General features: G+C 36.3%; 1 protein-coding gene across 1 annotated transcript in view; it reads left to right on the top strand.

Moving 5' to 3' along the window:
* LOC126770952 (galactokinase-like) overlaps nt 1-15,510 on the top strand; it is a 31,024-nt gene that overhangs the window by 3,811 nt on the left and 11,703 nt on the right. The window contains exons 2-6 of the mRNA XM_050490580.1: nt 578-742; nt 2,967-3,150; nt 4,272-4,398; nt 10,743-10,868; nt 11,440-11,621. Coding sequence (XP_050346537.1) covers nt 578-742; nt 2,967-3,150; nt 4,272-4,398; nt 10,743-10,868; nt 11,440-11,621 — 784 coding nt within the window. The remainder of the gene's footprint in view (nt 1-577; nt 743-2,966; nt 3,151-4,271; nt 4,399-10,742; nt 10,869-11,439; nt 11,622-15,510) is intronic.

The raw sequence follows: 15,510 nt of genomic DNA, 5'->3' as shown, positions 1-15,510 counted from the left end.
TTCCTCGTGTACCTATAGTATGGATATCATATTTCTGGAAAAATCAACATTACGAGTAGTATATGCGGTTATATCGAGTAGGGAGTAGGGATGATTGGCGGTTACAAAAACACAGGTTTTCCTAGCGTAAGGGTAAATAACCCCTTAATCTATATCACAAAATTAAATGTGTTATAAGCATTTATGTACTTTTTTACAAAGGCCTAAAACGTATTCCCTGTTTAAAAAGAAACTATCGTAATAAAACTACATTTAGAATAAACTATAATAAAATGAAAATCAGGATGCATCTTTAAAATAGACCACACATTACCAATTCAGTTCTAATCTAGATTTAACCGGTTAATTTTACTTGGAGCAATTGTGACATGACCTCCGCAACACTCCAACCGAGCCACGTTTAATTAACCTTCCTAACCGTTATACGTTTATATGATTCACGTAACTTTTCGAACTGGTGGTCGTTAAATGTTTAACATGTAAAAAGGCAATTCAAAAGTGCTGGTAACTTCCTTAAATAAAATGTGTAATTTTGATTTAATATTTTTTTTCTGTGTAATTTTTGCGTTATTTCCAGATGACAGAAGCTGTAGCGAAAGGCGAAGCTGTACTGTTACGCGAAGCGCGTGACAAATTCGCCGCGACGTATGGTCGTAATCCTGTCGCAGCGGCGGGAGCTCCGGGCCGGGTTAACCTCATCGGTGAACACGTGGACTACTGTGAAGGATATGTACTACCCGTGGTTAGTACCTTACGGATTATGAAAAAGGACAAAATAAAAATGAATTTTTGTATGTAAGTCCTTCATGTGTTCCTAAACCAATCAGGCGATTGTGATGAAACCTTGGTGAGTTAGAGCTTACGCTTGAGAATATTTGTCTTTCAATATAAACGTTTTGTGTAGATCCTTATTCTTCCCGTGTGAAGCGGAGACGGGTTGCTAGTTTGTAATAATCTTCCATATGTGATTACACATTGACGATGATGATATTATCCTCCTGACCGATTTCAGCCACGACGGCTAATCTCAAGAGAGGTTAGTCATCTGCGCAGGAGATATTAAAGTGCGCAAGTGTGTGTGCAAATACAGGTGCACTCCTATTCCCTCACTCTCTTATTCCGATGGTAAGGCAAATCCAACACCATGATGTTCATTTTCTGGAGTCATGATGTTTATTTCTAAGCTTGAGCTTTATATATTAGAAAATTTACAATATTCTAACAGACGTATAAATGAAAATCGGCGTTTCTTACAAAAATGCTTAGAGTATTAGAGTAGATTAGTTAAAGAATACTCTGTTTTCTTCTTTCCATATAAATGACTTTTTAAAAATATTTCGTCTAAACAAATATGTTTCTTATAATTTAGAAAAATGTTTTGTTTTGTAAACTACATAAAAAAAGATTGGTCTGGGCGGTATGTCTACTACCCACACTGTTTTCATCCCTATTGAAGCGAATGCAGACCTTTTTTAAAAGCTATATTTATATTTACGAATACCTATTTATTCGTTTTCATTGAGCAATTACGCGTTATAGTTATATCAGACTCAATTTATTATAATTGAATTTGCACTTAAGGTATGGGAGACGAAGCTTCAAAAGCAGACGTATGTACGATAATATCGAATAATACAATACAAATATTAAAACATAAAATTCAGAGATAGTTTAAAATTTCAGTAATCAACAATTTTTTGAGGCAACAGTGGAACGGATTAACGACCGCCTAGCAGAACTCCTAGCAGTACGGAATAGGACGGAAATGTGTAATTAGCAAATATTAGTAATTCCTTAAAAGGAGTCATGGCTCCAGAAATCCAACCTTATTCGAAAACCCTTCTTTTTTTAAGTAAGAACCTAACTCATGTTCCATGTAAGAAGGTTCTATCTGTTTAATATTTTTATATATTTTTGTAAATCAAGAGAAAAATTTTTTTATTAGTTCATTTCGCGTACTTTATACGAAATAAATTATGTTTCAAAATTTGTGGCTCAGATGTTTTCATCTGATTCAATTTTATCATCAAATTGGTTATAATTCTTTGTTTTATTTATCATAAAAAATATGAATGTCAATTCATGTGAAAGTTATTCAATAAAAAGAGCTTATGTGGTATTCTTTGTGAGATTGAAATACAAATTTTATGAAATTTTATCATTAAGAACTTGCTGCCCGTCTCGACATGGTACAGGTAAAATGATTTCGTCCTGTGTACTGTATAATATATATATCTTCACATATAGTACAATACGCACTGCGAATTTTAATGCTTTTATTTAAATATCTCGGAATATTTCTATAATTACTCGTTCGAATATCAAAGTATAAGTGTTAGATTAGTGATATGAAGCGTTTATTATTAGTATGTTTGTTACGTTGATGAGGATTTATACTTTGTAACAAATAAACCAAACCAAGAATGTCATTATTTATTTCTTTCTTTAAACGATAAAAATAATTACAGTGGTTACAGTGAGCTCCTATTAAAGATAACTAACTGAGACTCCTTGCTGATTTTACCCTCATCGCAACGCTAAGTCATTTTAATTATTTTTACTGCGCGAGTGTTTTTTACTTTACGATAACTCCAAAGATAATCATTTTAATTATATAGCGTAAATGACAAATATGTCCTAAATTAAATACTTAAGATAATAAACATATATAGTCTTATATATTTTACCACCATGCCGTTAAAATATCTTCTCAAACAGTTCATTGTTTTTGATTAAAATTTAAAAGATAAAATTGGATACTGTTAATTATATATATTATAAAAACGTAAAAATAACAACTCCATGAAACACCTAGTTCATTTTGAAGTCAGTTACTTGCATAAAACAGCTTTAAAAGTAAAAAAGTACCTTGCTCCATTTTAAGTTATTTAGTTAGTGCATATTTTGTATGTGGAAGTGCCACTTACATGGTAAGCACTAATTTATTATTTTCTTTTTTATCACAGGCCCTACCTTTCCTCACGATAGTAGTAGGGGCATACAACAACACAGATGAGTGTCAGATCCTGTCAATCCTCGCCAATGGTCAGGAAGCAACAGCTACCTTCCCTGCAACTACAGCATCGGTTCTTAAGCCTGGTGAACCAGCTTGGGCGAACTATGTTAAGGGTGTCGTTGCAAATTTTCCAGGTGAGTTTTAAAGGTTAGTTTCAGGGTGGTATCTAAAAAAATATTCCTCCTTAAATTAGTCAAATGAATCGTAAAATATAACTTTTTAAATACAGAATTCCAACATACATAAAAGAGAATGCACTGAAGGGTAAAAATAATTGGTCATGATATTTATGAAAAGATTTTTCTATGTTTTCATTGAAGTCGCTTTGAAAAGTCTTGTAATCAAATTGCGGCCTCAGCGCTAATTTCAAAGACTAGCCAACTACGTGGGAAATACGATTGTTTATAATTAGTGTGTCCAGTAAAATAGCGTCTATTCCCTCCCTCTCATAGTACCAGGTATGACTCGTTAATAAAAAGGCAAGTGTGTATACAAAAATTAGATTTTCCCCATAGAAAGAACCAGGAATCCTAAGAAGATTGAGAAACGAGATTTTTTTATATAAAATAAAGGAGACGAGCAAATAAACATAACTGCTGTTAACCGGTAGAATATATGATGAAAAAAATCTAATTCAATATAGTTTCTAATCTCCAGCTTAACACATTTACATTATTTTACTTTAGTACATATTTAAATTATTTTTATAAAACATTAGAATACTTGAATCTTATGTCACAATGATTAGAATACTTGAATCTTAATCGGTTAAGGAAAACATATTAAGGTTTTGTTATATGAAATTCTGCCATACTGTGTGTCCACCAACACACACCACAATAACCAATCTGTAACTTATATGAGCAATGGATTATTATTGTAAATCGATGCGAGAGTGTGTTTATTCACCTGAAAGTATGTCCCTTCTTTTCTGTAACAATTATTTCTTCTTGATTCTGAGTCTTGATTGATTTTTGAATAAATTTCAGTTGATTTTGTGATTACCACTCATTCATTTCTGATTAAAATTAGATCGTCATCATGAAACGAAACTGATTGAATTATTAATTTTAAAATAAGAAATAATAAAGTAAGCAAAAATATAGACATGTGAACATGTGAATTACATGACAAAACTACAATGATCCGTAGCACAATACTCTCGTATATATACCATAGCCAACTTGTCTATGGTATATATACGAGAGTATTCAAATATTTCTTCATTAATGTTAGAACGTATTTTGTTTTTTAGAAAAAGTTCGTGGTTTCGACGTCGTAATCGTATCAGATGTTCCAATGGGATCCGGTGTTTCGAGCAGTGCATCTCTTGAAGTTGCCTTCTTTACATTCCTGGAAGCTCTTACAGGAACACGGGTTGAGTATGTTGTTAAAGTTAATTTTAGAACCTTAGAAATGAATAGAATTTTTTTTTTGTGTTATAGGCAGGCGGACGAGCTACAGGGACACCTGATGGTAAGTGGTTACCACCGCCCATAGACATTGGCGATGTAAGAAGTAAATACCATTTCTTATATCACCAATGCGCCACCTCATGGTACGCGACCCCGGACTGCTCTAGCTACTGGTGTCACATTCCTGTATCTTCCGTGATCACAGTATCCTTACCCCTCTCCTTGATACGCTGTTTTCCAAAATTATCCCAGCGTCAGGCCCTTGCTCCCACGTCCCACGTCCCAAAGGCAGTGACGTCAACACCGAGTCTCTAAAAAAGAAGGAAAACTAATACTAAACCCGGAGCGGTGCCTCCGTTTAGGCGTAAGCCAGTTACTGCGGCCAAACCAGCACCACACGTATTGACTCGTCATTCCTGCGAATCCTGCTGGGGAGGAGGAGAGGGTGGCATTGGTACTGGGCAAGCCCGTGTTGCCATAAAGTCGCCTGGCCCAGGCGTAGCAGCATCCACGGAGAGCACACTTCGCTCACCTGTCTTGCAGGTGGAAAACAACACGGAGAGTGGCAGTCACCGGTTATAAGTCAGCAGGAATAGGCATAAGTGCGGACGCCAGGGGCCACTCTTGACAGTAGGAGGATCCATCGTAGATCCATTGATCAGCTACCGCCTGCTTTAAGTCGGGCAGCCCCGATCGATAAGGTACTGATCTGCCTCAGCGTTAACTTGTTCCGCGTGGGTGAACGGAACACAAGCCTTACAGCTAGACGTTGACGCTGTGACATTAACTACCTGCTCAAAGGAACAAAAATCCCAAAAACCCACACCAACGCTGCTTACATGCGCTTTGCGACATGGAATGTCCGAACGATGAGTACAGGCTTCCCGAACACCTACGGAAGCGCCCAAGAACTACGCAAAACTTACAGTATCGACGTGGAGCTTAAAAGGCTCAATATTGATATTGTAGCCTTACAAGAGACCAGAACTGAAGACGAAGGGTTTTTGTGTGAAGCTAACTACACTTTTTACTGGAAGGGCAAGAGTTCCTTGGAAACACGAGAGCATGGTGTAGGTTTCGCGGTTCGAAACCATCTCATCAACGCCATAGAGACACCTGTAGGTGTTTCCGAGCGGATTATGGTCTTGCGTCTAAGCACAAAAAGCGGCTTTGTCACGCTAATTTCCGCTTACGCACCGACGCTTAGTTCAAAACCTGAGACCAAGGATCAATTCTACGGCCAGCTCGATGAGACAGTGCGCAGAGTGAATCCAACTGACACACTGCACATTTTGGGTGACTTTAATGCCCGCGTCGATCAGGGCACATCAGCCTGGCCTGAATGCCCCGGTGCACACGGCATAGGCAAGCTTAACGACAACGGACAACGATTGTTGGAGTTTTGCTCAAGGCACCAGCTGTGTGTTACCAACACCTTTTTTTAAGGCAAAATGATGCGGAAAGTCTCGTGGATGCACCCTCGATCTAAACACTGGCACCAATTAGACCTTGCTCTTACAAGAAGGAGGGATCTACGGGAAACGCTCCACACGCGGGCGTTTCACAGTGCCGAGTGCGACACCGATCACAGCCTCGTTGCTACGAAAGTCCGACTTGTCCCTAGGAGAGTCCATTCTTCCAAGCCACTCGGTCGAAAAAAGATAAATCTTTTAAAGACTCTTGACATGGAAGTAGTGGAGTCAATTGGGGAACTCGTCCGCGAAGAAGTTGCAACTTGGATCAGTGCGGCATCAGCGCGAGTCGAATGGGAAAAAGTCAAGTCTCTTCTCACTGACACTGCAGGCAAGATTTTTGGCTATCAAAAGGCAAAATCTTACGACTGGTTTCAAGAAAACGAGGAGCACTTACTTCCCTTGATTGACTCAAAACGCCAAGCCACTTTAAATTTTCGCCTTAACCCTTGCGATGCGACGCGTAAAGATCTTACGAAGGCAAAAGCCTCACTCCAGCGTAGCACGCGTTTCTTTGTAAATGCGTATTGAACAGAGCAGAGCCAAAGCATCCAAGCGTGCGCAAATGCGGGGGATATTCGCGGGGTGTACGCGGGCATCAAAAGAGCTCTTGGACCTACTCCAAAAAAGACGGCACCTCTCAAGGAAACTGACGGTTCTGTTATAACAGACAGCACCCGTCAGATGGCAAGATGGGTAGAATACTACAAGGGGCTCTACTCGTGCCCAGTGGATATTCAGTCAGAAGTAGTGGAGCTTGTCCCGAATCTGGCAACTTGGCACGAGCTAGACGTTGTACCCACAGTAGAGGAACTTTATCTGGCCGTCAAGAAGCTCAAATGCGGAAAGAGCTCCGGAAAAGACGATGTTGCCACCGAAGTCGTCAAGCTTGAGTACCTCTTGCCCATCCTTCATAACCACCTGGCTAACTGCTGGGAAGAAAACTACGTCCCTCAGGATATGCGAGATGCTATCATCGTCACTCTTTATAAGGCAAAGGCGATCGTGGCGACTGCAACTGTTACCGTGGAATATCTCTACTTAGCATCGTCGGTAAAGCCTTTGCCAGGGCCATTTTAGGCAAACTACAAAGGCTCGCCGACCGCGTATACCCTGAGGCACAATGTGGTTTTAGGTCCCAACGGTCAACTGTTGACATGATATTTTCACTCAGACAGCTACAAGAAAAGTGTAAGGAGCAACATACCCCCCTAGTCATTGCGTTTGTAGACCTAAAGAAGGCTTTTGACTTCGTGAGCAGAGAGGGGTTGTACTCGGTTCTTGTCAGAATTGGATGCCCCCCAAAACTCCTAAGGATAGTGCAATCGTTCCACGAAGATATGGAAGTCACCGTCCTGCACAATGGCAACACATCCACGCCATTCAACTTACGCCGTGGTGTTCGTCAAGGTTGTGCACTGCCCCCCACCTTGTTCGGAATATTCTTCTCGGTGCTTCTGAAGGTTGCTTTTGGAGATGAACAGAAAAGCGTCCACTTACACAAGCGAACCGATGGTAAGCTGTACAACATCTCAATGCTCAAGTCCAAACGCCACAGGGAGGACCTATTTGTAGATAGTCTCCTCTTCGTGGACGACGCTGCCTTCGTTGCTTATGACCAAGCTCAACTTCAGAGTCTAATGGACAAATTTGGCAGAGCGTGTAACCTCTTTTCAATGTCCATAAACTGCAAGAAGATCGTTATTTTAGCGCAAGGATGTTTAGAGCAACCAGTCATCTTGCTTAAGGGCGCACCTTAACAGGTGGTTAACAAATTTTGCTACCTTGGGTCGCATTTGTTGAGCAAACTCTCGCTTGATGCAGAGATCGACTTCCGCATCGGCAAAGCAGCCTCTACGTTCGGGAGGCTCTGTACAAGGGCTTGGGATAACAGACACCTTACGGTAAAAAACGAAAATGCTTGTTTACCAATCATGTGTCCACGTACGCAAAACAAGAACGCCGACTAAACACATTTCACTTGCGCTGTCTTCGGAATATTCTGGGCATCACATGGCAGTATAGTCTGACAAACGAGTCTGTTCTAGGCGAGGCACAGCTGCCTAGCATCATGGCCATTCTCAAAAAAAAAAACGGTTAGGGTGGCTGGGACACGTGCATCGAATGGAGCAGACTCGTCTTCCAAGGCAAAACTACTGGGAGAGGTTGTGGATGCAAAAAGGTCTGTTGGGCGGCCTATGCTCCGTTACAAAGATTGCGCTAAGTGTGATATGGTTGCGTTTAACATCCCTAGCAACCAATGGGAGGAACTGGCAGAGGACCGTGCCAAGTGGCGACGGCTTATTCAATCAAAGCATGACAATGACTGGTTTAAATTACTAAAAGAAAAACGCACTAGGCGTTATGAGCGGGCTTCAAACCCCCGCCCATCTGGGGGCGCGTACATTTGTCGGAATGCGGCCGAAGGATCCTCTCTCGCATTGGTCTCTTCAGTCATGAACGCAAGTGCCTTCGCGATGCCGCTTAAATCATCTGTCAATGATGCAGAGGCCTATATATATGCAATATCCGCCAATCTTTACATTTAATTGATTTTTATACTCGAATAGATTGCTGTTTGGCGGTAGAAAATGTAATTATAGGGTACCAGGGTACCTACTCAGGTAGGCTTGCATAAAACTCTACCATCACGTTTAAAGAAAAAGTTATCATGGTTATATCACAATTAAGCGTCAGATTAAATTAGTTTGAAGTGAAATATCTAATTATAGATTTCACATAATAAAGGACCAATTTACAAGGGATTGTTCATAATTAGGTGTATTTATGTACTATCGTAATTGTAATCATAGATATGCGTAAGTTTCTAGTTTCTAGAATTTAGTCTAAAAGCTATATAATAAAAAAACTTTGTATTATTCTTTATTAGGAAAAGCCCTTACAAGAAATAAAAACTTATTTAATAAAATAACAAACAGATAAAAGTGAGAAGCTATGAACAAATAAATTGAATGGATATTGAACAAATACCTATTCAATTTTTTGTCATAATCAAAGATTATTTTATAAATGAAATATTTTAAAAATAACATTTATTTTTTCGCCCACTTCGATAAGGTCATTTCACTTAGATTATATATAAGTCAAAGAAAATTGATAAAATACGCCTACAATATGGAAGTATCAATTTTAAGTGCAAACAATGACAAGCCTCCATAAGTTTTAATTTAAATAGTTATGACAGATTCTGAGGGAGAAAAGTCATATTAATTGATAACAGGCAAAAATGATTCGTATAGGTATGTATAACGGAATTACTTCGACAGCCGCTGGTTCATCGCTTTTTTTACTTTATCAAGATAAATAAACTATTATCTAGCATAATCTTAACCAATTTGTACGGCCGACGACGATGACCTCGACAGCCAACACCGAGTGTTGAGGAATCCGACGACTATCAAAGGAAGAGTTTGGAATAAAATCTCAAAATTTACATAAAGTGATAAATAATAAAGAGGACCCGATCATGGACAATTCGACCATATCATTCAGACCAGCCTAGGAATCCAGAATCCGAGAGAGATATATATATATATATATCTTCTCGGATTGCCTTCTAGATTTTTGGTTGCCTTCTTTCGTTATACAATAAATAAATAATGTATATTTGGAATCCATTTAAAATTGCATCGAAACTAAATTGGATTTATGAACGTTAAGTTTTTTTGGGTTATATCTAAGATACCAAGGTGACATATCCTATTAACTATTCCTTTTCCTTTTCTTAATTGAATTTTAAATAAAAAATAAATAAATAGTGATTTCGAATTTGAAAAACACGCTCATAATGTCTTTTATATAGGGGAACTAGAATAGTGTCAGATTTCTAAGCCAGCTAAGCTAATAATATAATAACAATATTGTCCAATCAAATTTGTCACTTCAAAAAAACAGTAGTTAAAATGAATAGGGAATTAGCTAATTAAAAGGGAATAGGCTCATTAAAATTCTGAAGACGATAACAATCACTGCTGTGATAATACAGTGTTTATACGAAAACAATTGCTGCTGTTAATAGACATATAAAGAAATGGGCCCCCTGCTGGGTGAAGGCTTTCTCTCCTTAAGAAGGATTGAAACTTATCCACCACGATGCTCCAATGTGGGTTCTAACAATCAATATCTATCAAGTGTAATAAAGCCTTAAGTGATACTGGAAAGTTACGGAGGCTTGAAGTGAATAAGTTGTAAGTTCTATGCGACGATTGTGGTAATGGAAAATATATGACAATATGAGAAGAAGAAAAAACGGTATCGCTGTTAGTATAAAAGGGCGTATGTGACAAAATTAAGTTTCTGTTTAGAACTGCAAAAACACTTAACATGTTATTTTTTTGTTAACGAATTTAGTGCTTTAAAATTATTGTTATACGGTATAAAATATAATACCAATAAAACATGAGGAAGTTATCAGTTTTTTAAACTTTCCTGTAAATTACACTTATACATAAGATCTTTGAACTGATAGCAGCGATATGTCAATCAGAATAAACTTATAGTTTGACCAACCATTGCTGTTCAGTGACTTTAGTTACGGAATTATTTGAGTGTTTTGTAGAATAGAAATTATCTCGAAAGATTTACTTTCTCGATTTATAAAAAAATACGTAAAAAATATTTACATTGCATTTTAAGTATTTATTATATTATTAAATGCATTTATAGCCTTATATATCAGCAGTTTTTTCTGAATGTTTGATCTTAATACCAATGGGATAGTTTTTATAGTTTGTAAGCAATTACTATTGGTTATAAACATACATTACACAAATTATTTTGTAATTTATTAAGTTATTATCTACATATATTTATTTGCAGGCCAGTAAAGAAGGCAGAGTTATGTCAAAAGGCAGAGCATGAGTTTCCAGGAATGCCGTGTGGAATAATGGACCAGTTCATCGTTACTATGGGCAAGAAAGACCACGCTTTGTTGATAGATTGCAGGTGGGCTTAGTAATAGCCTGTGAGTGTCGCACTGCTGGGCTAAGGGCTCTTCTCCTTTTTTTTGATGGAAAGGTTTAGAGCTTATTACACCACGCTGCTCCAATGCGGGTTGGTGGAATACACATGTGGCAAAATTTCAGTGAAATTTGACACATGCAGGTTTCCTCACGATGTTTTCCTTCACCGTCAAGCACGAGATAAATTATAAACACAAACACAAATTAAGCAGGCCTGGCCCAGGTTTGAACCCACGATTATCGGTTAAGATTCACGCGTTCTAACCACTGGGCCATCTCGAAGTGTCACAATAGCCACTATTTACCTGTGACACTGTCATGAAGTCAGTCTAAGTGTACTTCATCTACAATAGACGCAATTATTATTGTAAATAATATTACCTAATAACAAATGTGCCATTTTTTCTCTATATAAGTCTCTTTTTAACGAAATTGGAATACTTTTTGGCATATTTAATTTGTTTTATTGCCATTTTTTTATAAAATATAAATAAATTCGATATTCCCGTATTAATATATACAGAAGAGGTTTTGCATAAGACTGTTTATTTTAGATCATTGGAATCAACACATATACCCATGGATTCCGATGAAGCTGTCATTCTGGTGGTGAATTCGAACGTGAAACACCAGCTGACAGGCAGCGAGTACCCTCAGCGACGCGCTCAGTGTCAAGAAGCTGCTAAGAAATTAAAATTGCCCTCGCTAAGGAGTGCAAATCTTGAGGACTTAAAAGGTATGTGAGTGTCTATGTTTATGTATGAGAGTGTGTGTTTATATGTGTGTACGATTATCTACATATATATATATATATCAACAGATGAATGTTATAACGTGTAAACATATAATATGTGTAGTAAAACATGAAAAATAAATAGGTTTAGATTTCAAGCAGTTCATTTCTAATTAAATTAACTCGTTCTACAAATACAATTTATGTCATATCTATTTGCCTTTCTAAGTCTATATTTATAGTTTGTGTGTGGTTAAGTGTATATGTGTGTATTTATATATTATAAGCAGACACAATGTGTCAGTAAGTCAAGCGTAATATGAATTTAAAGTAATATTAGTTTAGGAGCGTGAATCGATCATGGAGTTTATCGGTACTCCAATTATAAATTCCGTAACCGTAACAGCCTGTGAATGTCCCACTGCTGGGCTAAAGGCCTCTTCTCCTCTTTTTGAGGAGAAGATTATTCCACCACGCTGCTCCAATGCGGGTTGGTAGAATACACATGTGGCAGAATTTCAGTGAAATTAGACACATGTAGGTTTCGTCACGATGTTTCCCTTCACCATCAAGCACGAGATGAATTATAATCACAAATTAAGCTCATGATAATTCAGTGTTGCTTACCCGGATTTGAACCCACGATCATCGGTTAAGATTCACGCGTTCTTACCACTGGGCCATCTCGGCTCTTGTATTTATATATATAATTTCTAAAACCTCTAGGGATTCTATATCATGTAAGTGAGAGAAGGTTTAATTTGATTAATATTCACATTATTTAATAACTTAGGCGTTAGATTCGATCATTCGTTCCAATACTTTAATTGTAATCTATTATGATATTTTGTGGTTATTATGAAGTAGCTTTGAAAAATTAGTAACTAGCAATTAAGTTTTGAAAATTAATTCAAAATATATTTTACGTATATTATTTTATGTGTTTAATTTGGCGTTAATTCAATATAGTGTTATTAAAAGCAGGCTTTAATGATGAAAACAGTTGTACTTGTAACAGTTACTGGTGGTAGAGCTTTGTGCAAGCTCGTCTTGGTAGGTACCACCCACTCATCAGTTATTCTACCGCAACTTGGTATTGTTGTGTTCCGGTTTGAAGGGTGAGTGAGCCAGTGTAATTACAGACACAAGGGACATAACATCTTAGTTCCCAAGGTTGGTGGCGCTTTGGTCATGTAAGCGATGGTTACCATTTCTTACAATACCAATGTCTATGGTAACTCCTTACCATCAGGCGGCCCAAATCCTCGTCCACCTTCCTATTCTATAAAAAAAAGTAAATGAAACCAATTAAAACTTTAAAATCATGAAAATTACATCTGACATTACCAATAACTAATATTAATTATTAAATATATATATTATGTACGTACAAAGATATCTGAACTTATAAATATGTATAATTTCATAAAGTACTGTACTTATAATTTCTATATGGGAATCTTCAAAAAACGCGTAATTTAAGACGTCAGATTTTGACGCAAAACGATCTGACAGCTCAAATATACGGCTGTTGTATTGGGCTGCAAGTAAATCCCTTTACAACACGTTCTCGCTTAAAGCCGGGATTACGCATGACAAAACGAGATCAGATCAAATTTTAAACTTTATAAAAGTCTATATTAAATTCTTCATAATGAGGATTCCCATTTACAAATCCAAACTATCTGATCAACTGGGACTTCGGATTCTGCAAACGAATAAGTACAATGCTTAAAATTAACAATAACAGAATATATACCATTAAATACGAATACGAGTATGTGTAAGGGTTGTGTTCTCATTTGGAGATTTTTTTATATTCCTATAATGTCCTCCAGATTATTATTATTAATCTCTCTTGAGATTTCGGCCATGGCGGCCAATCTCAAGAGAGATTAGCCAACTGCGCAGGACATATTATAGTGCACAAGTATGTGTGCAAACCCAGGTGTACTCTCTATTCCCTAACTCTCGTAATCCGATGGGACGGCAATCCGACACGACCGGAAAGAGTTCAGGCGCAAGACCAACGGCTTTACGTGCTTTTACACACTTCCAACTTTCAGTCTTCGGGCTGTTACTGAAAAATTTCTGACAAAAACCCAATAACTTTTTATTGGCTCGACCTGGGAATTGAACCCAGGACCTCCGAGTCTGCGGCCTTACATATAACGAGACAGTCAAGTCCCTATTAGTAGTCCCTATATAGTATATATATGTATAAAAACATAAAATGTTTATATTCAAAGTATTAGGATAAAAATAATAAGTCCTTTTTTAAACTAAAAGGTTTGGTTTAAAATCGTGAATTTTTGGAATTCTGGTAATTTGAATTTCGGAATTTCTTTTTTTTAATTCTTATGCCATAATACTTCGAATGATATAAGTTTCATTCCCCTCCTTTTTTTTTCTCAAAAAAGTAGGTCAACTTGAATCTGGATTATTTAATATAATTTAGATATGATATGAACATAATATTTTAATATCTATGTTTTAATTCTTATGATATTTAATTGTACTTTATCTTTTCTTTTTAGATTTTAAGTATATATATTTAGTATATGCTTATAATTATGGTTTAAGAGATAATATTTTTTATAAAGTTTTAAGCATTGTTTAATTTAAACAACAAAAACAAAAGAGAAATACAATTACCTCGCGATTTTCAGATTTCGTCTTAATCTCAAACATGTGCAACCTGGAATCCCCTAGAAATGCAGTTCCGTTTACGTTGTCCGCCACGTGTGTTAACAGGGTTGCCATTATATAAAACATTGAAAAAATAGTAATTTATGTTTCATGGTTTGACATATTCATATTTAAATTTGGAACTAAAAATTTCATACCAAAACAAATTTCATATCATATTTCATAACATTTAGGTCACTTTCTTATAATATTTAATTTTTCCTAGAACTTATTCAAATTTTTTCCAGTGTATAATTGTGTTTTAGGTGTTTGCTTAAAATTTATTATTTTATATACATGATACGGTTAAATTTGTTTTATTCAAAAAATATAATGTTAAATTATTTACAAAAAAAAAGCAATAAAATATTTTAAGATTCACATCTAGCGTTGAAATTTTCAAATTACAAAATTAATGTTTGAATCATAGCGCATTTCTTTTAATTAAATTTCGGGTAAACTTTTCGAAGGAAAACTCGGCAATATCTTTCGGCTTTTAAGATAGCGAGTCCTAACTATTGGCTTCTACCATCCATCTTAACATATTCTGGTTTATTGATCATAAACAATAAAATGAAATTGAAGTTTAACTAGTGTATTTTGAATGACGAAGAGAACAATAATAAATATAAAACTACGATACTGCGGGCAGTTGTTTACAACGTGTTTTATATAAAAATGCAACAAGCAAGCCGAATTATCAATCAAGTCCTTTTATTCTTCCTTAACGTGTTTATTAATTTAAAAAAAAAATAATGATATAAAACGACACATTTTGATTTAATTTGATTTAACAATAAGTTATATGTGCATGCTATAGTGAATAAAACGCTATTAAAGAGGTATTGTATATACACAGATATTATAAATACTTTGTCTGCTACGCATTCACAGCTAATAAGCAACTGAATCAATTTTAATGAAATTTGGTGTAACTTAGCTTAAACTTTCTATGAGCTTGAACCTCATAGAAGGACATAGGCTAGGCTTTTATACCTAATACCTTAGCTCCTGAAAACTAGTTTTCATATATAATACTTGTGTATTATATCGTAGCGTGTATTGTACGTTAACGTCTTAAACTTTTCAAGCTTAGTTCAAAACATGCTTAAAAATGCCGAAGAAGCCAAACAATGGCCCTATTAGTATCTAGGTCAGTCTTAAGTTATTTTTAAACTTTCCCAGTCCTCTACCATCCCATTAT

The sequence above is a fragment of the Nymphalis io genome, chromosome 9 (assembly GCF_905147045.1).
Source record: "Nymphalis io chromosome 9, ilAglIoxx1.1, whole genome shotgun sequence".
Classification (NCBI taxonomy): domain Eukaryota; kingdom Metazoa; phylum Arthropoda; class Insecta; order Lepidoptera; family Nymphalidae; genus Nymphalis; species Nymphalis io.
This window is presented reverse-complemented; position numbering and strand designations above follow the sequence as displayed.